General features: G+C 40.6%; 1 protein-coding gene across 2 annotated transcripts in view; it reads right to left on the bottom strand.

Moving 5' to 3' along the window:
* Positions 1-24,686, bottom strand: part of LOC309791626 (uncharacterized protein) — an 87,033-nt gene that overhangs the window by 59,789 nt on the left and 2,558 nt on the right. Inside the window, exon 4 of one of the 2 annotated variants that reach the window (XM_082600542.1) lies at positions 20,600-20,685. The exons of the other annotated variant lie outside the window; for it this stretch is intronic. Within the exon in view, the coding sequence (XP_082456668.1) occupies positions 20,600-20,685 (86 nt within the window). The remainder of the gene's footprint in view (positions 1-20,599; positions 20,686-24,686) is intronic. 2 annotated transcript variants of the gene reach the window in all.

Below are 24,686 nucleotides of genomic sequence, written 5' to 3'. Positions count from 1 at the left end.
TTAATGATGGTGTTTCACATATATACTTCCCCTTGTTGGCAACATCTACGCTGCATTATTTATAAACTACTGTCAAACTCTCAAAACTGTTCTGCCTCATGGCATCCTGAACTTGATTCCTTCTCCTCTTTCTCTCATGATGGATGGAGAAATAGATGATCATAAAGCTTTCAGAGGTCCTTGGTGGGTTTGTGTGGTAGAGGAGAACTTGTGGGGAGAAAGGCCAAATTGGAGAGTAGAGAAATAGGAACCGTTCTTGGCAAAATAGCTTTGCACAGGAGTCACTGCATCTGTGTGATACCTCGATGCCAGCCTGTAAGAAGAGCAGGCTGGCAATGGGGACACTCAAGGGTGTTCAGTGGGGAAGAATTATGGTTCCTGCAGACTGGCAGCAAGAATTTGTCCTGTCTTTTCAAAATGCTGTGGAGAGATTTCTTTGCCAACAAATGCATCCTTGGGCCACTGAAAGGGACAAGCAAATTTACACATATGCCTCCAGGTGAAAAGCATAGAAAAAAGGTTTCCTCTCCTCTGTACCTAGGAGACCTGGGTTCCAGTTCTGATTTTACTAGCAACTAGTTGTGTGGCCCACGGTAAAACCATTTAGCATCTATGAGATCTAGCTATGTTTTGTGAATAAAGAGAAGATCTGAGTAAATAATCTCTCTGGCCCTAAAATTCCCTGGGCCTATAATCTATTATGTATCTGGTAGCCTCAATAGCAGTGAAAGTCTGGTGCAGCAGTTCTTCTAAAGCTTCTATTGTCTAGTCCTGCCTATAATCGGGCCAAGTCCTGTAGTTTGTGGGATTAACACGAGGCACAAAATAACTGTGTGTCATCAGAAACAAAGAGTTTGGAAAAGACATTTCCCCTAACGAAATTAAATATCACTGCTCAAAAATAGTAAAAGGCTATAGATAGAAAATATCAACGCCACCACAAATCAACATCTGAGGAACAGCTCTAGAAAACATCTGGAAAATTGCACTAAGTTAACAAACCACTAGATAAAATGTTTGATTTCCCAGTCACTGATGTTACTAACTGCAAAAGCAGTTAAAAAGTCTTATGAGGAATAATATCTTGGCACTGGATGAACAGCAAGAAGCCCAGCTGTTTGCACTTGCTGTATAACAAGTGCCAGTGTGCATACTGTAATCCACACAGTCTGCTAAGGATGGAACAGCCAACCGCATGACGTGATGGAGAGTTCTGACTGGGCAGGGGTGATCAGGCCATGGGGACTAAGTAACAGGCACTGACCTCTTTTTACTACAACAGCCCACTTCCAGGGCAACTTCCTTGTGAAATGTTGCTTCTTGTTATATATTCATTCATTTGCTTTTACTAGAAATTTATATCATGGCCTGGAAAGAACTTCTATTTTCAGACAAGAGTCCCCTCTAAACCATAACAGATGTTGGAAATGCTACTGAGACTGGTCAAAAAAGAAAAGGAGGAGGGGATATTAGCAAGGACTGTATCAGTGACAAACAGAAAAGGAAGAGGCCCTTAGGTGAGTGAACATGTAGAGAGAGAAGCTGAGAAGCATGGGGAAAGCAAGATAATGTGAATCCTTCAGCCGCCTCACCTCAAAAGACCAGAGGATCATATCCATTCTGCTACTGAGATTTTGAAAGAGACTAAGGTAAAATTCCAAGACAAAGGAAAAGGAGGGAGCATTCAGACAGCAGGACAATATGTTTATTTGCAAAGCTTCTTAGGCACTCCTTGAAATCGGCAATTCTTTGGAATTTAAAAGCTAAAGTCTGGTCAACTTTGCTATCAATCATTCAATGGTTAGTTGTTAAGCTCCTCAGTATGCTTGAGGAAAGCTTCAGGGCGTGGGTGGGTAGGGGGAATAATAGTAAACAAAACAGAAGTGGTCTATGTGGAAGACACTTTATTCTGGTAATCTCATTATTCTGGTAACCGATCAATCACCACCTACAATAAGTGTTATGAGAACAAAAAAAGATAGGTAGGGAAGGGGTTTCTTCTCTTTCCTTTATTTATATGCTAGAAAGATAGATAACAATCAAATAACCACAAAAATAAATATAAAATTGCAACTGTATGAGTGCAGCAAAGGAGAGGTATCTGGTCCTATGAGAGAATGATTAGAAGATTTGAACTTGACAGAGGTGAGAGATAGCTTCCTTGAGGAAGTGATATTTGAATTTCAATGTGAAGGATGAATGGAATTTAATTAGGTGAGGCTGGGATGGAGGTGAGAAAGAGTCCTCCAGGAAAAGGTCAGAAGAAATGGTGATCAAAGAGCTGCAAGGCCCATGTTCAGGAATGGAGGGCACTCAAGGAGCATGTTGCAAACTGAAACTGGAGAAAACATAAGAGCAAAATTTGCAGGAGTCTATAGGTCATATTTGTCTTTATTCTCAAAGCATTAAAGGGTTTTTGTGGGGACAGGGATAGCATCAAATTTGGTGTTAAGAAGATCACTCTGGCTGCAGTGTGTACAATGGATTATAGGAACAAGAATGGATGCAGACAGCCTAATCAGTAGATTATTTCAGTAGTGCACAGTCTAAATGATAAAAGAAGGTAGCTGGCCCTAGGGTGCTGCTGATGTTGGAGGCACGGGAGTTTCAGCGAGACTCATAGCCGGGAGGGGGTAAGCACATCAGGTCTGCGATTGTTCTATGATTGGGCGGGGTGAGGCACCAACAGTCCCAAGAAGCTACACTTCATTCAAACAAGAACTTGCTTTGAATGCAGAATGCAGAAAGAAGGCAGTGGTATTCTAAAAAACACGAACAACCAAAGAACCCTGCCCTGTCTTTTCTTATTTACATAATTTCCTGGTAATAGCCAACCACTTCCATTGAAAAGGATGACACAGAAGGAGAGGGAAATATAGGGGAACCCATAGTTCCTTTTCCTTTTGGTCCCTCCTTATTCATCAGGAAGCTAAAGTATTGTAGAGCACATTGGTAGGATGTGCATGTATAAATAAGTGAAAAAAAGTGTGAGAAATAAGAGAGTTAGTTTTGTGCAGCGTTTCTGCTCTTCTGTCAATACCAAAAACAAAATGCAGGGATTCCCTGGTAGCGCAGTGATTAAGAATCTTCCTGCCAATGCAGGGCACACGGGTTCAATGGTCCAGGAAGATCCCATATGCCACAGGGCAACTAAGCCTGTGTGCCACAACTACCGAGCCTGTGCTCTAGAGCCTGCGAGCCACAACTACTGAGCCCGCACGCCACAACTACTGAAGCCCACATGCCTAGAGCCCGTGCTCCATAATGAGAAGCCACTGCAATGAGAAGCCTGCTCCATAATGAGAAGCCACTGCAATGAGAAGCCTGCTCACCGCAACAAAGAGTAGCCCCTGCTCGCCACAACTAGAGAAAACCTGCGCGCAGCAATGAAGACCCAAAGCAGCCAAAAGAATTAAATAAATAAAATACATAAGTTTAAAAAAAATGCATGTGCATGTACCAGCTAAGAAGCATGAATTGTGTAATTTTGGAGATTCCAGAAGTTTAATGCTCTTATAGTTTCATTTAAACTGGTATTCCACAATATAAAGAGGAAAGGTAAAATTCATGCTCATAACTAAATTTTCAAATTTTTCTTTATTTAAAATGGCATTAAATCAAATATAAAAGACACCAGAACAAGTTGAAAGAGACCACGGAAGAAAAGGGAAAACATATTTTCATACCTTTAACAGCCCTTTTCCCCTACTCTTTTGAACAAGGCATCCCGCATTCTCATTTTGCACTGGGTCCCCAAAATTATGTAACAGGCCCTGCATACTTTCATTACTAGCTTGTAATTGGCTACTCACATGCTTAATTCCTACTAGATTGGCCCACTGCTGAACACATAGCAGGCCAGAAGGAAATGTCAAACAAAAACAAATCTGGACATAGGTAAGAAGAGACCTTATTTAAAAGAATTATTGTGACTGGAGGAAAGGGACTATTGCAGTAGAGAATGCTCTGACCATAGGATCTGCAATGGTCTTTATAAGAAGAGGAGATCTGGACACAGACGTGCACTCACAGAGAAAAGACCTTGTGAGGACACAGAGAGAAAGCAGCCATCCATAAGCTGAAGAGAGAGGCCTCAGGAGACACTGAACTTGCCAACCTCTTGATCTTGGACTTCTTGTCTCTAGAACTGTGGGAAAATAAACTTCTATTGTTTGAGCCACAAAGGCTGTGCTATTTTTTTATGGCAGCTCTAACTAACTAATACAATCTTCTTATTTTTGAGATACATTATACATTCTGTTTATATCTCTTCTCAGATATACATATTACAAATATTCACTATTTGACTGAATTGCCATTTCACTTTTTTAATGATGTCTATCAAAGAATAGAAGTCTTTAACTTTCAGGAAGTCAAATCATTTAGTTCTTTTATGTTGTGGTTTGTGTTATTTGCAATCATTCCCAACTACTCCCTCTGCCTCAGCAGTCCCCAACCTTTTTGGCACCAGGGACAGGTTTCGTGGAAGACAATTTTTCCACGGAGGGGGATGGGGGTGAGGGCTGGGCCGGGGGGAGGGGGAATGGTTTTGGGATGATTCAAGCGCATTACATTAATTGTGCCCTTTATTTCTATTATTATTACATTGTAATATATAATGAAATAATTCTACAACTTACCATAATGCAGAATCAATGGGAGCCCTGAGCTTGTTTTCCTGCAACTAGATGGTCCCATCTGGGGGTGATGGGGACAGTGACAGCCGAAGTGTGTTGCTTATGTCCAGTCTACTCTGTGATCTCACTTTGGTCCCTGTCACTGCAGAAAACCCTGCTTCACAAGACAGGTTGTTGGAAATGCAAGCAGGCTTTTCAGTGCTTTTGTGGCAGTCTCAGGATATTCCACCTTGACTTTAATCCAGAACATATGGAGATTTGAGGTTGTCTCAAACATACTTTTAAGGCCACCGTCATTTGCGATCTCAAGCAGTTGATCCTCTTCTAGCATGGACAAAGTCGATTCACCTGGCTTATTCACAAATGGGCCACGGATCCATACCTTCCCAGTTCAGGGGTCTTTTGTGGTTGGGAAGTAATGCTCAAACTCTTTTGAAAGCTGAGATAGGTGAGCAGTTTTGAAGGTTTCACGGCTTCCTTGGATAGCCAGTCACCACATATTATACAAAGTGGGCTTGGAGAATGTGAATCACCTGTTGCAATGAACATGAAATTTAAGTAGACTCTTGGTATTTTCTTTTAAATGCAGCTTTCTTTTTGTGGGCAGTCTTAGAGTCTTCTGCTGTCTCATCATTGGGTCTTTCCCCCTTTTCAAAGAAGCTCTCCAGAGACATTTGTTTTTTAATCATTTTGGCTAGGGTTAGCTTGTGGGCTTACCAAAACTGTAACTGAGACAAGTGCAGTGTGGGAAAGGGGCATGGTCAGAGGTTGTAAACAAAATAATGGGCAGGCCATGCATGGACTAAAATAAGTGTCAGATTCTGACTTAAAGCCTGCCACCAGATGCAGCTCTACAACTGAAGTACATCAACTCACTTGCCAATATAAAGTCTGCCACCAGATGCAGCTTAATTGTCACTTGACAATCACTGATAGGGTTTTTTTTTTTTTTACATCTTTATTGGAGTATAATTGCTCCACAATGCTGTGTTAGTTTCTGCTGTATAATAAAGTGCATCAGCTATACATAAACATATATCTCCATATCTCCTCCCTCTTGCATCTCCCTCCAACCCTCCCTATCCCACTCCTCTAGGTGGTCACAAAGAACCAAGCTGATCTCCCTATGCCATGCGGCTACTTCCCACTAGCTATCTATTTTACATTTGGTACTATATATATATATCCAAGCCACTCTCTCACTTCGTCCCAGCTTCCCCTTCCCCTTCCCTGTGTCCTCAAGTCCATTCTCTACATCAGCGTCTTTATTCCTGTCCTGCCCCTAAGTTCTTCAGAACCTTTTTTTTTTTTTTTTTTTTTTTTTTAGATTCCATATATAGGTGTTAGCATATGGTATTTGTTTTTCTCTTTCTGACTTACTTCACTCTGTATGACAGACTCTAGGTCCATCCACCTCACTACAAATAATTCAATTTCATTGCATTTTATGGCTGATTAATATTCCATTGTATATATGTGCCACATCTTTTTATCCATTCATCTGTTGATCAACACTTAGGTTGCTTCCACGTCCTGGCTGTTGTAAATAGAGCTGCAATGAACATTGCGGTACATGACTCTTTTTGAATTATGCTTTTCTCAGGGTATAGGCCCAGTGGTGGGATTGCTGGATCATATGGTAGTTCTATTTTTAGTTTTTTAAGGAACCTCCATACTATTCTCCATAGTAACTGTATCAATTTACATTCCCACCAACAATGCAAGAGGGTTCCCTTTTCTCCACACCCATTCCAGCATTTATTTGTAGATTTTTTGATGATGGCCATTCTGACTGGTGTGAGGTGATACCTCATTGTAGTATTGATTTGCATTTCTCTAATGATTAGTGATGTTGAGCATTCTTTCATGTGTTTGTTGGCAATCTGTATATCTTCTTTGGAGAAATGTCTATTTAGGTCTTCTGCCCATTTTTAGATTGGGTTGTTTTTTTTTTTTTTTTTTTTGATGTTGAGCTGCATGAGTTGCCTGTATATTTTGGAGATTAACCCTTTGTCAGTTACTTCACTTGCAAATATTTTCTCCCATTCTGAAGGTTGTCTTTTCATCTTATTTATGGTTTCCTTTGCTGTGCAAAAGCTTTTAAGTTTCATTATGTCCCATTTGTTTATTTTTGGTTTTATTTCCATTTCTCTAGAAGGTGCGTCAGAAAGGATCTTGTGGGCTTCCTTGGTGGCACAGTGGTTGAGAGCGCACCTGCCGATGCAGGGGACACAGGTTCGTGCCCCGGTCTGGGAAGATCCCACATGCCACGGAGCAGCTAGGTCCGTGAGCCATGACTGCTGAGCCTGCACGTCCGGAGCCTGTGCTCCACAACAGGAGAGGCCACAACAGTGAGAGGCCCACATACTGCCAAAAAAAAAAAAAAAAAGGATCTTGCTGTGGTGTATGTCATAGAATGTTTGCCTATGTTTTCCTCTAAGAGTTTTATAGTGTCTGGCCTTACATTTAGGTCTTTAATCCATTTTGAGTTTATTTTGAGTTTATTTTTATGTATGGTGTTAGGGAGTGTTCTAATTCCATTCTTTTACATGTAGCTGTCCAGTTTTCCCAGCACCACTTATTGAAGAGGCTGTCTTTTCTCCATTGTATATTCTTGCCTCCTTTATCAAAGATAAGGTGACCATGTGTGTATGGGTTTATCTCTGTATGGGTTTCTATCCTGTTCCATTGATCTATATTTGTTTTTGTGCCAGTACCATACTGTTTTGATTACTGTAGCTTTGTAGTATAGTCTGAAGTCATGGAGCTTGATTTCTCCAGCTCCATTTTTCATTCTCAAGATTGCTTTGGCTATTCGGGGTCTTTTGTGTTTCCATACAAATTGTGAAAATTTTTGTTCTAGTTCTGTGAAAAATGCAATGGTAGTTTGATAGGGATTGCATTGAATCTGTAGATTGCTTTGGATAGGATAGTTATTTTCACAATGTTGATTCTTCCAATCCGAGAACGTGGTATATCTCTCCATCCGTTTGTATCACCTTTAATTTCTTTCATTAGTGTCTTATAGTTTTCTGCATACAGATCTTTTGTCTCCTTAGGTAGGTTTATTCCTAGGTATTTTATTCTTTTTGTTGCAATGGTAAATGGGAGTGTTTCAACTTCTCTTTCAGATTTTTCATCATTAGAGTATAGGAATGCAAGTGATTTCTTGCATTAATTTTATATCCTGCTACTTTACTAAATTCATTAATTAGCTCTAGTAGTTTTGTGGTAGCATCTTTGGAATTCTCTATGTATAGTATCATGTCATCTGCAAACAGTGACAGTTTTACATCTTCCTTTCTGATTTGGATTCCTTTTATTTTTTTCTTCTCTGATTGCTGTGGCTAAAACTTCCAAAACTATGTTGAACAATAGTGGTGAGAGTGGGCAACCTTGTCTTGTCCCTGGTCTTAGTGGAAATGGTTTCAGTTTTTCACCATTGGGAACAATGTTGGCTGTGGGTCTGTCATATATGGCCTTTATTATGTTGAGGTAAGTTCCCCCTATGCCTACTTTCTGGGGAGTTTTTATCATAAATGCATGTTGAATTTTGTCAAAAGCTTTTTCTGCATCTATTGAGATGACCATATGGTTCTTCTCCTTCAATTTGCTAATATGGTTTATCACATTGACTGATTTGTATATATTGAAGAATCCTTGCATTCCTGGGATAAACCCCACTTGATCACGGTGTATGATCCTTTTAATGTTCTCTTTGATTCTGTTTGCTAGTATTTTGTTGAGGATTTTTGCATCTATGTTCATCAGTGATATTGGTCTGTAGTTTTCTTTTTTTTGTGACATCTTTATCTGGTTTTGGTATCAGGGTGATAGTTACACATAGAATTAGTGTGGGAGTGTTCCTCCCTCTGCTATATTTGGAAGAGTTTGAGAAGGATAGGTGTTAGCTCTTCTCTAAATGTTTGATAAGATTTGCCTGTGAAGCCATCTGGTCCTGGGCTTTTGTTTGTTGGAAGATTTTTTATCACAGTTTCAATTTCAGTGCTTGTGATAGGTCAGTTTATGTTTTCTGTTTCTTCCTGGTTCAGTCTCGGGAGGTTGTGCTTTTCTAAGAATGTGTCCATTTCTTCCAGGTTGTCCATTTTATTGGCACATAGTTGCTTGTAATATCTCTCATGACCCTTTGTATTTCTGCAGTGTCAGTTGTTACTTCTCATTATTCATTTCTAATTTTATTGTTTTGAGTCTTCTTCCTTTTTGTTTGATGAGTCTGGCTAGTGGTTTATCAAGTTTGTTTATCACCTCAAAGAACCAGCTTTTAGTTTTATTGATCTTAGCAATTGTTTCCTTCATTTCATTTATTTCTGATCTGATCTTTATGATTTCTTTCCTTCTGCTAACTTTGGGGTTTTTTGTTCTTCTTTCTGTAATTTCTTTAGGTGTAAGGTTAGGTTGTTTATTTGAGATGTTTGTTGTTTCTTGAGGTAGGATTGTATTGCTATAAACTTCCCTCTTAGAACTGCCTTTGCTGCATCCCACAGGTTTTGGGTCATCGTGTTTTCATTGTCATTTGTTTCTAGGCATTTTTTTATTGCCTCTTTGATTTCTTCAGTGATCTCTTGGTTATTTAGTAGTGTATTGTCTAGCCTCCATGTGTTTGTATTTTTTACAGAATTTTTCCTGTAATTGATATCTAGTGTCATAGTGTTGTGGTCAGAAAAGATAGTTGATATGATTTCAATTTTCTTAAATTTACCAAGGCTTGATTTGTGACCCAAGATATGATCTATCCTGGAGAATGTTCCATGAGCACGTGCAAAGAAAGTGTATTCTGTTGTTTTTGGATGGAATGTCCTGTAACTATCAATTAAGTCCATCTTGTTTAATGTGTCATTTAAAGATTGTGTTTCCTTATTTATTTTCATTTTGGATGATCTGTCCATTGGTGAAAGTGCAGTGTTAAAGTCCCATACTATGATTGTGTTACTGTTGATTTCCCCTTTTATGGCTGTTAGCATTTGCCTTGTGTATTGAGGTGCCCTTATGTTGGGTACCTAAATATTTCCAATTGTTATATCTTCTTCTTGGATTGGTCCCTTGATCATTACGTAGTGTCCTTCTTTGTCTCTTCTAATAGTTTTTATTTTAAAGTCTATTTTGTCTGATATGAGAATTGCTACTCCCAGCTTTTTTTTTTTGATTTCCCTTTGCATGGAATATCTTTTTCCATCCCCTCACTTTCAGTCTGTATGTGTCCCTAGGTCTGAAGTGGGTCTCTTCTAGACAGCATATATACAGGTCTTGTTTTTGTATCCATTCAGCCAGTCTATGTCTTTTGGTTGGAGCATTCAATCATTTACATTTAAGGTAGTTATCAATATGTGTGTTCCTATTACCATTTTCTTAATTCTTTTGGGTTTTTGTAGGTCTTTTCCTTCTCTTGTGTTTCCTGCCTAGAGAAGTTCCTTTAGCATTTGTTGTAAAGCTGATTTGGTGGTGCTGAATTCTCTTAGTTTTTGCTTGTTTGTAAAGGTTTTAATTTCTCCATCGAATGTGAATGAGATCCTTGCTGGGTAGAGTAATCTTGGTTGTTGTTTTTTCCCTTTCATCACTTTAAATTTGTCCTCACACTCCCTTCTGGCTTGCAGAGTTTCTGCTGAAAGATCAGCTGTTAACCTCATGGGGATTCCCTTGTATGTTATATGTTGCTTTTCCCTTGATGATTTTAGTATTTTTTCTTTGTATTTAGTTTTTGGTAGTTTGATTAATATGTGTCTTGGTGTGTTTCTCCTTGGATATATCCTGTATGGGACTCTCTGTGCTTCCTGGACTTGATTGACCATTTCCTTTCTCATGTCAGGGAACTTTTCTACTATAATGTCTTCAAATATTTTCTCAGTCCCTTTTCTTTTCTCTTCTTCTTCTGGGACCCCTATAATTCAAATGTTGGTGCGTTCAATGTTGTTCCAGAGGTCTGTGAGACTGTGCTCAATTCTCTTAATTCTTTTTTCTTTATTCTGCTTTGCGGTGGTTATTTCTACTGTTTTATCTGCCAGGTCACTTATCCGTTTTTCTGCCTCAGTTATTCTGCTATTGATTCCTCCTAGAGAATTTTTAATTTCATTTATTGTGTCATTCATCATTGCTTGTTTGCTGTTTTTCTTCTAGGTGTTTGTTAAACGTTTCTTGTAATTTCTCCATTATATTTCTAAGATTTTGGATCATCTTTACTATCATTATTCTGAATTTTTTTTCAGGTAGACTGTCTATTTCCTTTTCATTTGTTTGGTCTGGTGGGTTTTTACCTTGCTCCTTCATCTGCTGCATATTTCTCTGTCTTCTCATTTTGTTTAACTTACTGTGTTTGGGGTCTGCTTTTCCCAAGCTGCAGGTTCATAGTTCTCGTTGTTTTTGGTGTCTGCCCACAGTGGGTAAGGTTGGTTTGGTGGGTTGCATAGGCTTCCTGGTGGAGGGGACTGGTGCCTGTGTTCTGGTGGATGAGCTTGATCTTATCTTTCTGGTGAGCAGGACCACATCCGGTGGTGTGTTTTGGGGTGTCTGTGAATTTACTATGATTTTAGGCAGCTTCTCTGCTAATGGGTGGGGTTGTGTTCCTGTCTTGCTAGTTGTTTGGCATAGGGTGTCCAGCACTGTAGCTTGATGATTGTTGAGTGGAGCTGGGTCTTCGCATTGGGACAGAGATCTCTGAGAGAGCTTTTTCCATTTGATATTACGTGGGGCTGGGAGGCCTCTGCTGGGCCAATGTCCTGCACTCAGATGTCCCGCCTCCGAGGCTCAGGCCTGACACCCAGCCAGAGCACCACGGCCCTGTCACCCACATGGCTCAGAAGAAAAGGGAGGGAAAAAAATAAAGAAAGAAAGAAAGAAAGAAAAGAAAGAAAGAAAAGAAAGAAAGAAAGAAAGAAAGAAAGAAGAGAGCAACCAAACCAAAAAACCAAATTCACCAATGATAACAAGCGCTAAAAACTATACTAAAAAGAAAAGAAAAAAAAAGGACAGACAGAACACTGGACAAATGGTAAAATCAAAGCTGTACAGACAAAATCACACAAACAGGCATACACACTCACAAAAGGAGAAAAAGATAAAATATATATATAAAGGAAGAGAGCAACTAAATCAATAAATAAATCTACGTACAAAGCTCTAAATACTAAATTATGATAAACATACAACCAGAAACAAATTAGATGCAGAAAGCAAACCCCAAGTCTACAGTTGCTCCCAAAGTCCACTGCTTCAATTTTCGATGATTTGTTGTCTATTCAGGTATTCCACAGATGTAGGGTACATCAAGTTGATTGTGGAGATTTAATCCACTGCTCCTGAGGCTGCTGGGGGAGATTTCCCTTTCTCTTCTTTGTTCGCACAGCTCCTCGGGTTCAGCTTTGGATTTGGCCCCACCTCTGTGTGTAGGTCAGCTGAGGGCGTCTGTTCCCTGCCCAGACAGGATGGGGTTAAAGTAGCAGCTGATTAGGTGACTCTGGCTCACTCAGGCTCGGGGGAGGGAGGGCTACGAGATGTGGGTAGAGCCTACAGGGACAGAGGCCAGCGTGATGTTGCAACAGCCTGAGATACGATGGGTGTTCTCCCGTGGAAATTTTCCCTGGATTACGGGACCCTGGCAGTGGCGGGCTGCACAGTCTCCTGGGAGGCGAAGTGTGGATAGTGACCTGTGCTTGCACACGGGCTTCTTGGTGGCTGTAGCAGCAGCCTTAGCATTTCATGCCCATCTCTGGGGTCCGCACTGATAGCCGCGGCTCACACCTGTCTCTGGAGCTCATTTAGACAGTGCTCTGAATCCCTTCTCCTCACGCACCCCATAACAATGGTGTCTTGCCTCTTAGGAAGTTCCAGACTTGTTCCCGGACTCCCTCCCAGCTAGCTCTGGCACACTAGCCCACTTCAGGCTGTGTTCATGCATCCAACCCCAGTCCTCTCCCTGGGATCTGACCTCCGAAGCCCAAGCCTCAGCTCCCAGGCCCCACCCGCCCTGTCAGGTGAGCAGACAAGCCTCTCAGGCTGGTGAGTCCTGGTTGGCACTGATCCTCTTTGCGGGAACCTCTCCGCTTTGCCCTCTGCACCCCTGTTGCTGTGCTCTCCTCTGTGGCTCCGAAGCTTCCCCCCCCGCCCACCCGCTGTTTCCACCAGTGAAGGGGCTTCCTAGTGTGTGGAAACTTTTCCTCCTTCACAGCTCCCTCCCAGAGGTGCAGGTCCCATCCCTATTCTTTTGTCTCTGTTTTTTCTTTTTTCTTTTGCCCTACTCAGGTACGTGGGGGAGTTTCTTGCCTTTTGGGAAATCTGAGGTCTTCTGCCAGTGTCAGTGTGTGTTCTGTAGTAGCTGTACCTCATGTAGATATACTTTTGATGTATTTGTGGGGAGGAAGGTGATCTCCACGTCTTACTCCTCCGCCATCTTGAAGCTCCAGTCACTGATGGGTTTTGTATTTTTTTAAATAAATAAATAAATAAATAAATTTATTTATTTATTTATGGCTGTGTTGGGTCTTCATTGCTGCTCACGGGCTTTCTCTAGTTGTGGAGAGCGGAGGCTACTCTTCATTGCAGTATGAGGACTTCTCATTGCAGGGGCTTCTCTTGTTGCAGAGCACGGGCTCTAGGCACGCGGGCTTCAGTAGTTGTGGCACACGGGCTCAGTAGTTGTGGCACGTGGGCTCTAGAGCGCAGGCTCAGTAGTTGTGGTGCATGGGCTTAGTTGCTCCACAGCATGTGGGATCTTCCCAGGGATCGAACCCGTGTCCCTTGCATTGGCAGGTGGATTGTTAACCACTGCACCCCCAGGGAAGTCCTTACTGATAGAGTTTTAATGTGAGTCTGAAAGCGATTGATTTGTTATGTTCTCTGTGCAGTCAACCCTCTCTGCTAATGATAATCTGTATTTGCAGCTGCTCCCCAGCACGCTAGCATCACTGCCTCAGCTCCACCTCAGATCATCAGGTATTACATTATCATAAGGAATGCACAACCTAGATCCCTTGCATGTGCAGTTCACAGTAGGGTTCGCACTCTTATAAGAATCTAATGCCACCACTGATCTGACAGGAGGTGGAGCTCAGGCGGTAATGCGAATGATGGGGAGCAGCTGTAAATACAGATGAAGCTTTGTTCACTGGCCCGCTGCTCACCTTCTGCTGTGAAGCTTGGCTCCACAGCCCAGTACTGGTCCATGGCCCGGGGGTGGGGACCCCTGAGCTGCCGCATTCTATCATCCAAGGTCCAATCAGGAGACAAAAACCATATCAGTTACTTAAATGGAAAAGTTTAGTATAAACGACTGTAAAGTAGTAAAATGTAGTGAGCTACTAAAGGAGATAAAAGAGGATTCTAAGAGGTACAGAAATGGCACCTGCAGATGGCAGCTACCACCTTTAACATTAATGGAAAGTGAATAAGGAAGGAAAATTCAAAATTTAGAGGCCTCCCACACCAAGGTTGAGATGCGTACCTCCAAGGAGATGTGTGGCTGTCAGAGGAACCTTCAACCTTCTGGTGGCAATGGAACTGCTGCAGGACATGAGCCACAGCAGCCCCACCACCAGGTGAGAGAGAACTTGATGGAGGGCACAGACCTCAGCTAGTCAACAGGATTCACTGACCACAGCTCAGGTCTCAAGATGTGGACTTGTTAGTCAAAATGCTCCTAGCAAGGGAGTGAGGAAAGAGAAGGGAAAGGAACTCAGGACCAAGAAGACTGAGAAGAAGCCAGACAGGTAAGAGGAAAAGGTATTATGGAGGGCATTATGCTAAGTGAAATAAGTCAGAGAGAGAAAGATAAATACTCTATGATATCACTTATATATGGAATCCAAAAAAATACAATAAACTCGTAAATATAACAAAAAGGAAATAGACTCAGGTACAGAGAACAAACTAGTGGTTTCCAGTGGGGAGAGGGAAGAGGGGAAGGGCAAGAGAGGGGTATGGGATTAAGAGGTACAAACTACTATGTATAAAATAAATAAGCTACAAGGATATTGTACAACACACAAATATAGCCAATATTTTATAATAACAATAAATGGAGTATAACCTTTAAAAATTGTGAAACAATATGTTGTACACCTGTAACTTATATGATATTGTGCATCAACTATATCTCAAAAAAAAAAAAAAAAAAGGAGCCAGACAGGTAAGAGGAAAAACAGAAAAGTGGGAGGTAACAGAATCTGAGAGTCATTGTCTGATGCTGCTAAGAGAACTGTCTCAACACCAACTTTTTGTATTTGCAAGTTTCCTCTATGACGTTTTTTCTTCTAACCCATCTTGATCTAATCCTACTTAACATTTATACCTTTCAATATCAATTTAGTTATCTCCTCTTCTGGGTGCCTTCTCAAATCTGCCCCTTAAACACATGGTTAGGTGCTCCTTTGGCCGCTAAATGCATTTGCACTTATCCTTGTGATAAAATTTAAGCTCCTTAAACTATGAGATTATGTTTTATTCCTCACCGTATCTCCAGATCATAACACACTTCTCAGCACATTGTTAGCATTTCAGCATTTGATAAATTTTTTTAATCTTAATAAATTGCTCTTTTCTCTGTCCCAAATCACTTTTGTTATACTTCCGTCAAGGCACTTATTACCTATTATTATTTTTGTATGTTATTTCCTCTCCCCAAGAAACCATTAGCTCCTACTATGATTGACAAGCACTGTGTATTGCACAGAGTAAGCATTTTCTAAATATTTGCTGTATAAAATGTCACCAAACTCATAAAAGGTGATTAAACTATAGTAAGATTGTTTCAGGATTGGCTTTTGAACTGTGTCTGAAGACATTTCCTTTTGTAACTTTATCAGGAGGCATGCAAGAACCTGGGGTGTACTGTTTTAAACTCATTTGACTACAAGAAGCAAATTAGCTTAAATGGAAAGGGGGGAAGTTTCTTCCTATTAGGAGTAGGACTGCTGTGGAAACTCTGGAGTGAGCTGGAATCAGGCCCTTCATTGCAGGCAAGAGCATTCTCTGTCCCTACCCTCCTGCACATCCTCTGCTTCCATCCTCCCACTCACAGTGGCCTTTCATTCATTCCTTCATCCTTCTCTTCCTTTCTTTTCTTCCCTGATAACGATGTAATCACAAGGCAAGGGAGGGAAATGCTGTTGAAAAGCATTCCTGGGAATTCCTTCCTTGGAGGTCCGGTTGTTAGGACTCCGAGCTTACAGTGCAGCGGGTGAGGGTTGGATCCCCGGTAGGGAAACTAAGATCCCACAAGCCACAAGGCCAAAAAAACCAAAAAACAAAAACCTTTCCCTAAGGTTGTCAATGGCCTCCTACAGCTCCAGAATTTACAGATCCTCCATTCAAGAGAGGTTCCAAACTGATATTGAATTATTTTATCCAGCCCCACACTGAGAGTGAAGGGACTCTGATTTACCCAGTTTGTGTCAAGTGCCTACTCCTGGTCCACTCAACTGTAGGGTCTTGCAGCAAAAGCATGGCTAAGAGTTATCCCTGTAACTGCAGCAATGGATCAGTAGGGAATAGAGGTTAGGAAGGATAGGAAACTAAAGAACTAGACAGAAAGAACCTACTACATTATCCACTACACAACCCACCCAGGTCAGAATTTAAGAGGAGGAAACCATGTCTTGGGGGGAGGAAGGATCCTAAACAACTATAGGGTTGGCCCTAGATTTAATAGTCAGCAATCCAATGTAGGCAGTGTAGGGTCAGGTTTGAGGTGACTCGGTAGACACGAAGGGCCTAGATCTCATCCCTAGTCACATCAGATACGGTCACTTATGGGGCAGAGGCTCCTTCAGCAGCTCCTTCAGCAGCTCCCATCTTGCTCAGTTATGTCTGACCAATTGGTGAAGGCTGGCCTGCAGGTGAAGGCACTGGGGCTGGGGACAATGGAGGCTTATGATTTCTAGTGTGTTTTGCATCTAGCAGCATATCATTATCCAAACTGACCACGTTGAAAGGCAGCATTTTTTTATATAGTTAAATATGTTCTTGTAAGTATGTATAGTTTATCACATCTCATACCACTTGTCCTATATTTATTATAGGAGAGGATGACATTGAGCAAGCTGTATATTTAATGTCTCATTTGTTTTACTAATGGAAAAAATGACAAAGGAAATTAACCAAAAAAAAAAAAACCCCACTGAATTTTATGGATTTGATCATCAACTCTGCTGCCTCATGTCAACTGTTAACTACTTTCTTAAAATCATATGGACTTTTAAAATCTTAACTCATAACTCATTGACCAGAATGGGCCCCAGGGCCAACTTACCACCAAGTGAAACCTGACCATGTGTTGTTTAAAGGCAGAGCTGGAACTGCTCCAGGACTAGCACGACCTATTGCTTTTCGTCTGCTACACACATTCCCCAACCACATCTCTGCCCTAGCCCTTTACAGATGTTACACCTGTAAGGATTATCTGCATTTTTAAACTAAAAGAAATAAAACAATTATCAGAAATTTTAGGTGTAGGAGAAGTGAGGTTGTAGAAATAGAAATGGATGTAGATACAGAATTTCCTGTCCTTTCAAATGAGATCGCTGGATAAACATCTTTATTTAAGTTGGTCCACGGTGTTGGAATTGTTTACGAAGTGTTTTATACTATGGAGTGTGGAGTTGAAGGAGTCTAGCAAAATTAGTTAAAGAATATTTTAATTACTTTGGTTCTGTATCATCCTAATTTGTAATCCAACACCTAAAAATTGTTCCCCTTTCTACCAAGAGATAAACCATTTTTTATCCATCTAGTTTTTTTATTTCTGTGCATTCCTTTCAGATCAACGGCACGAAACACAAAACTCTTGTTAATCACGTCTCTCTAGGCTTACCTACACATTGTCCACCAGATGGCAATGGAAGCCCACCAACAGCTTATACCACAAAGGAGAAAATTAATCAAGACAAAGGGCTGGGGGGACGTTGCTTTCTATCTTTTTTAAAACTAATTGTTAAATGGAGGAGGGTTGTTGCATTTTAGAGCCTTAGATATTGGGCTTTTTAAAAAGCCTAATTAAAAAAAAACTTTTAGAAAGATATGTTAATGACAGTGTTTTTAGTACTCTAGATTACATTTTCTGGTGATTTTTTTTCAATGAAGCAAAATGGTACTGAACATCACTGCTTGGGTAAAGTTTGCTAAGATATATTTTTTAAGTTCTCAGTAATCTGCTCATTGAAGTGCTTGGCTGGGGGAGGAGGAGAAATTGGCGTCCCTCTATATACTTGAAATCTCTTACGCTTTTTCTCACCCAACTAAGGCACACGAGAGAATATCCTCTTCACAGACCTCATCAGCTGCTGGAAACTGGGTCAGCTACTTTTGCACTTAGATCCTGGAGTCTTTCAGGCAACCATCCCTTCTTCCTCTATGACTTCCCCCATGTCTCATCCCACTCACTGAATTATTGGGATAATTGTGAGCTTGGGGGGAGTTTCTTAATCATTTTGAGTTTCATATTTCTCAACCTGAGAATTATTTTTTAAATGTCTACTATTTTGTGGAAATAATATTTTAATGAACCTAAAACAATGCCTGGCTCTTGGTAGGTGCTCAAACAAGAGCAACAATTATTATTTTTGCCTCCAAGTTCTACCTTATTTTGAAAGTGAACATGTGACTTATTAACCATAGTGATTTGTATAGTGTTATCATTTTTGCCTCATGATAAATGCAACAGAATTCTTGCAACAGAATTACGACTGTGCCTACGGTTTATGTGTGCAGGTTAACTATCAAAATTTACATATTTTATGTCCACAAAGAACTCAAGAACTCATGTATTTGCAGCCGTTATGATTTTTGGTTTCTTTAGCCTGGTAGGCTGAATACAACAACATAGTACACACACACGCATACAGAAGAAATGCCACCTCAGCTCAGAGTGTGTCTCAAAGCACATATTTTCCAAACTTCAGATGAGGGGAGAGAAACTAATAGATCTCAGAACTGCTGGCTCCCCAGCTCTTAGTTATGGAGAAAGTATATGGATTATATGCTTCAGTTATGTAATTTATAGCTCCATTGGAGTTTCATGGAAAACAAAGTAAGAACTTTTTTTGTCTTGGAAACTAGACAGGAAATCCCCACTTCACTCATATATCATAAATCTCAGGAAATAAGAACAGCTAGGCCTAGAGATCCTTTTTGGATTAAGCTTGTTCAATCTACAACTGGGTACCATGTGATCCAGTGTCTGTGGGAAGTCTCACTAGAAGATAATGGCACTAGTTTTGATAAATAATAAAGATCTTTACTACTATAAGTTTCCTTCGAGATGTAATAAAGAGGCCTTTCACTGAAAAAGCAGAAAGGAAAGCTTCCTACAATACCTCTGTATATATTTCCTCTCTCCGAAGTTCCTTACTCATGATAGCTAAAATCTCCTACTGCTCTTTCAATCCCCCAGTCCCTCAGAGGCACTTTGCTTCCACTTTGTTCACTACCTTCTTCCCACATGATGTAAAAGTGAGAAGCCATGGGTTCCAGTGTCCCTGTGCACCAGCCACACCCAGAGGACAGCTGGAAGTCTCCTGGCTATTCTTCTCTTCTTGGTAAGAAGCATGTGGAATCCCCTAGAATGTGTATTTCTCTTTTCCTGAATGTTTGCCTACATTTCCTACCTTGTTATATTTAAAAGGAGAAAATTTCATGGGAGAAATTCTTGTTTAAAATAACTCTCTCTTGTACCAAGTTTCCTGTAGCTTAAGCTCTATATTATATGCTTGCTAGCATGTGATAAGGATTATTTTAGTCTATTACACAGCAACTGTGCATAGGAATCTACTTGATTTCTACTTTTCATTAGTGAAGAAGAAGGCTATTATAAGAAAAAAAAAAAACCTTTTTGAAAGAGACTATGAACAAAGAAAGTAAAGAAACTCTACTTCAATACCTGAATATAATATAGAGGAAAGGAAGGACCTCACAGGAAGGACATTGTTTAGTTTACTAGGGCTGCCATGACAAAATACCACAGACTGGGTAACTTAAAACAATAAAAATGTATTTTCTCATAAGATGTCCAAGATCAAGGTTTCAGCAGGGTGGGTTTCTTCTGAGGCCTCTCTCCTTGGTTTGCAGATAGTATCTTCTCTCTGTGTGTCCTCACATGATCTTTCCTCTTCTTATAAGGACACCAGCCAGATTGGATTAGGGACCATTCATATGACCTCATTTTACCTTAATTACCTCTTTAAAGGTCCTATCTCCAAATACAGTCACATTCTGAGTTATCAGGGGTTAGAACTTCAACATAAGAATTATGAGGGGACGCAATTTAGCCCATGACAGAGATTTAAATTTTACTGGAATTAGAGTTGGATATGCCTTTGAAGACTTTAAGGATATTAATAAAAGTTTTTTAATTACTGAAAATATCAAACTAAATGAAATCCAAATGACAAATAGAATGACAGGCTATGGAATCTGGAATTAGGAGAAAGTAGCTAAACCTCCCTCCCAGTGTGGGGATACCTTCTCCAGGTTTCCCAGGATCTGTGCTTGAAAGTATTTCATGTATCAAAATTCAATTCATTTGTCCTTGTTCTGACATCTGAAGCAACAGACTTACCACTCTTCAGAAGAAAACTTTCAAATATTTTAGGAAGTTTATCATTTTGCCTAGTCTTGTCTTCTCTAGTCCAAACCCCCCAAATTCCTGGACATTTTTTATATGGCAAGCTTTTTAGACATCTTGCCGTCATAGTGTTTTTTAAAAGTATGTCTCTCTAAATGAATTGGTATCTTCGACATGTTTTTAATCTGGCATTTTTTGAATAGGGAATTGTGTTTCACACAACTGATTTTTTTCACGTCATTGAAGTTTATCCTTTCAAGTAGTAACAGAAAAATTAACTTAATCTTCTGTAAAACAGAAACACTCCTTCGTATGATATTTTAACTTACAAAGTTTCATTTAAAAAAATCAGTTTGTTTTTTTTTTTAACTACTGAGCAACAGTATATCAACTTTACCTGCTTCCAGAAGATGGCACTAAAGATTGTACAAAGTAATTTTCGTCTAGGGTAGAGCTTCCCAGCCCTTTCATGTCACAGCAGAGCTGGAAAATAAGAGTATTTTTGCTGGATAAGTAAACAGTGTGTTGCAGCCGAAGAAGAGGAGCATCGGGATCACCTAAAGACCCCCTCTGGTTCTGAACTGTGTTGCTTCTACATTCATATGTTGAAGCCCTAACCACCACAATCCCTCGTGTGCCTGTAATGGAAACAGGGTCTTTGAGGAGGTGATTAAGGTTAAATGAGGTCAGAAGGGTAGAACCGTGATCTGATAGAACTGGTGCCCCTGTAAGAAGGGAAGTCCCTGGTGGCGCAGTGATTGAGAATCTTTCTGCCAACATGGGGGACACGGTTTCGATCCCTGGTCCAGGAAGATCCCAAACGACGCAGAGCAACTAAGCCATGGCCTGCGCTCTAGAGCCTATGAGCCACAACTACTGAGCCCGTGAGCCACTGCTACTGAAGCCTGCGTGCCTAGAGCCTGTGCTCTGCAACAAGAGAAGCCACTGCAATGAGAAGCCCACGCACCATAACGAAGAGTAGCTTCTGCTCACTGCAACTAGAGAAAGCCCACGCACAGCAATGAAGACCCAACGCAGCCAACAATAAATAAATAAATAAATAAAAAATTAAAAAAAAAACAGAAGAGACACCAGAGAGATAGCTCTCCCTTCACCGTGTGAGAACACAATGAGAAGGTGGAGGTTTGCAAGCCAGGAAGAGGGCTCTCACCAGAACCTGACCATGCTGGCACCCTGATCTCAGACTTCCAGCTTCCAGAACTGTGAGAAAATAAATTTCTGTTGTTTAAGCTACCCAGGCTATGGTATTTTGTTATGGCCGCCTGAGCTAATACACCATCTTTCTACAACAAACAATAACCAGCAAGAGGAAAAGTAATTGGCAAAATGGAAACATTGTTGAATGGGTGGCAAGATGATCAGTGTCAACATCGGGCACCCATTAACCCGTTAGGAGGTGTTTCAGTATCTTAAAGGCCTAAGAAAGTACTGCTGGTGAAGAAAGCCAGGGAAATTCCAGACCCATTTTAATCTGTACCTCATCAACAGGAATGGTGGGAATACACTATAGCTACTAAGAGGTTCCCTTAGCACTGCAAAGAGGGGCATTCCTTTCCTCAATGGACTTTCAAATGTAAATGAAAAGATGCCCTTTGGAACCTTGTTGCTCAAAGTGTGGTCCAGGACCAGAAACATCAGCATCACCTGGGAGCTGGCCAGAATTTCAGAATCTCAGGCCTTCCCAAACCTACCAAATCAGAATTTGCATTTTAACAAGATCCTCAAGTGATTCATAGGCACATTAAATTTTGAGAAGCATCATTTTACATCTTATATCAGCAAAAAAAAAAAAAAAAAGAGAGAGAGAGAGAAGAGTAAGCTTGGTTCTAAAGCTTCAAAGAAGCTCACTTTTGGGAATTCCCAAAGTGGCAGTCCAGTGGTTAGGACTCTAAGCTTCCACAGCTGGGGGCCTGGGTTCAATCCCTTAGTTCCCTGGGGAACTAAGATCCTGCAAACTGTGTGGCACAGCCAGAAAAAAAAAAAAAAGGAAAAAGGGGGGGGAAGCTCACTTTTTTGTTTGGTGGAAATACATTTGTGGCCTAGGAGAATTTACCCTAGATTTGTGAATATTGGGACTTATGAACAAGGAGCTTTGGGAACCTAACCTGTTCATATGTAAAAGAGTTTATAAGGTTCTAAAAATGCGTTGTATATCCCTGCTGTCAATGCCCTTCAGAATACCAGGTTAGAAATTCTCAGATGGTAGAGACCTGTGGGCTATGTTTATCATGTTCTCAGAGTAATATACAGGGTTGTTCAATTTAACTAATTGCCTCAGACTGCTGTGCATTTAAGTTCTTCCATTTTTTCAATATTCTAATGGTGACAGCTGCGCTCACTGTGCCTATATCAACAGTGTTTCCTTCTCCTGCCTCGTGATTCATTGTTTCTAACCTGCTGGGGGCTGGATAAGTGGATAACTACACAAATTAAGGTATAGCTAAAATAATAGCCAACTATTCTAAGTGAGAACTTGAGAGAATTTTCTGTAAGTGCACTTTTGCACATAGGTTGACTATGTGGTAATTATTTGCCTAAAAATCCCACATTTCTTTTTTTCTTTTAGGATCTTAGTTTGTCTTAGACAGTTGAGACTTAAATGATAGTTAAATTACATCAACATAAGTGATCAAAAGATATGAACATCAGTGAAATTATTTCTTCCCATCATAATATGTCCTGGAACTCAATTTAGAATGCCCTAATCAGGGGTCCCCAACTCCCAGGCCACAGACCAGTACTGGTCCACGGCCTGTTGGGAACCGGGCTGCAGAGCAGAAGGTGAGCAGCGGGTGAGCGAGTGAAGCTTCATCTGCCGCTCCCCATCCCTCCTCATCGCTTGCATTACTGCCTGAACCATTCCCCATCGCCCCCGCCCTGTCTGTGGAAAAACTATCTTCCATGAAACTGGTCTCTGGTGCCAAAAAGGTTGAGGACAGCTGACCCTAATGAAAAGGAGAAACAAAGATTCACAAGGAACATGAGAAAAAAATAACACAAGTTTGTAGAAAAAAAATCAAGAAATAAATATAAGAAAGTAGGATTATATGTAAAAGATCCTGCATAGGATCTTCAGGGACAGATTATATCCTATTAATCTTTGTATCCCCAATACCTGGCCTACTAAAAATGCAATAAATGTGTAAAGAGATCAGAAAAAGGAGAGGAAAGAAGAAAATCGCGTCTTCATATTGGGAGAGGGACATCTAATAGGGAATGCCACTGAAAGAGGAAAGGTATTCTACAAAGGTCACATGTGATTTAAAAACCAGAGGGGGAAAAAAAGAAGCTGAGGAAGATGCGAAGCCAGGTACAACAGAGAAGGAACTGGATTATCATTTTTTGAGATAAAAATAGGTGTTCAGTTGTCCAAGGCTCCCACAACTTCTGTTAGAGAATGTGAGTCCTAAGTTGGGGGTGACAAATAGGGGCACGTGTGTCAGAATTTGACATTCAGCAAAAATGTCCCTCCTGCACCTGTGGCAGGGCTTAGTTTCAATTATAGCACTTTTTCCCATTGAACACAAACTGTGCAACAGCATTTATCTTCACATTGCCCATCAAAACAATTAAGATTGACGCTACCATATTTGACACTCCTGGAACAAAGTATCACACTTAATGACTGGCAAAAGATTGGAGACATGTCCTGAAGAAAAGGACCATCGTTTCCTGATGTTGAAACTAATGAACCAATTCAGCTTAACTTTGTGATTCAAAGCAGCGGTCCTCAAATTTTCTTGTGCATCAGAAACACCAGGAAAGCTTGCTACTGGGTCGCATCTCCAGAGTTCAGTAGGTCTGTGGTGGGACCTGAGAACTTGCATTTCAAACACTTTGAGATTTGCCATTCTAAATGTCACTGGAACAAATTCTAAATATGTAAAACTGAAAATCCTTTGACAAGCAAAATAGTACATAATAATTAGCATAGCTTTATGAAGAAAAATGTAAATTAATCAAGTATAGTACGTAGTGAATAGAGCAAAGACTTTGGAGCTAAACAGACTTTGGTTTGAGCTCTGGTTCTGCCATTTACAGGTTCATGATTTTTACTAAGATTACTTGAACTCTATCTAAGCCTGAGTTTCCTCTGGTAAAATGGGGATAAGAAAAATATCCAATAGAGTTATTGTGAGGACTAAATGGGGGGGGGGATACATCTAAAGTGACTAGCACAGTGCCTGGTACTTGGTAAGCATTCATTCAGTCCTTCCTCCTTTTCCTCATTTTCTTCACTGATAGCAGTCGTGGGACTTAAAGCAGTAGAGTGAAATAACATATCTTCATAAAGGTTGTAGGATCTGTCATGCAAAAGATTCTTACAAGCATGCTAGAAAATACCACGGTGAATTAGCGGACAGATGGAAAGAGCTTAGATGATAAAGACTGTGGGGAAGATGGGTTAAAACACAGAGTCCCCGTCCTCCTTCTTTAGGAGTCTCCCCTAAAGAGACGGGGCT

This window comes from Mesoplodon mirus (assembly GCF_964341445.2).
Source record: "Mesoplodon mirus genome assembly, chromosome: 2".
Classification (NCBI taxonomy): Eukaryota; Metazoa; Chordata; class Mammalia; order Artiodactyla; family Ziphiidae; genus Mesoplodon; species Mesoplodon mirus.
The sequence above is the reverse complement of the archived record's forward strand: the minus strand, read 5'-3'. Positions and strand labels throughout refer to the sequence as shown.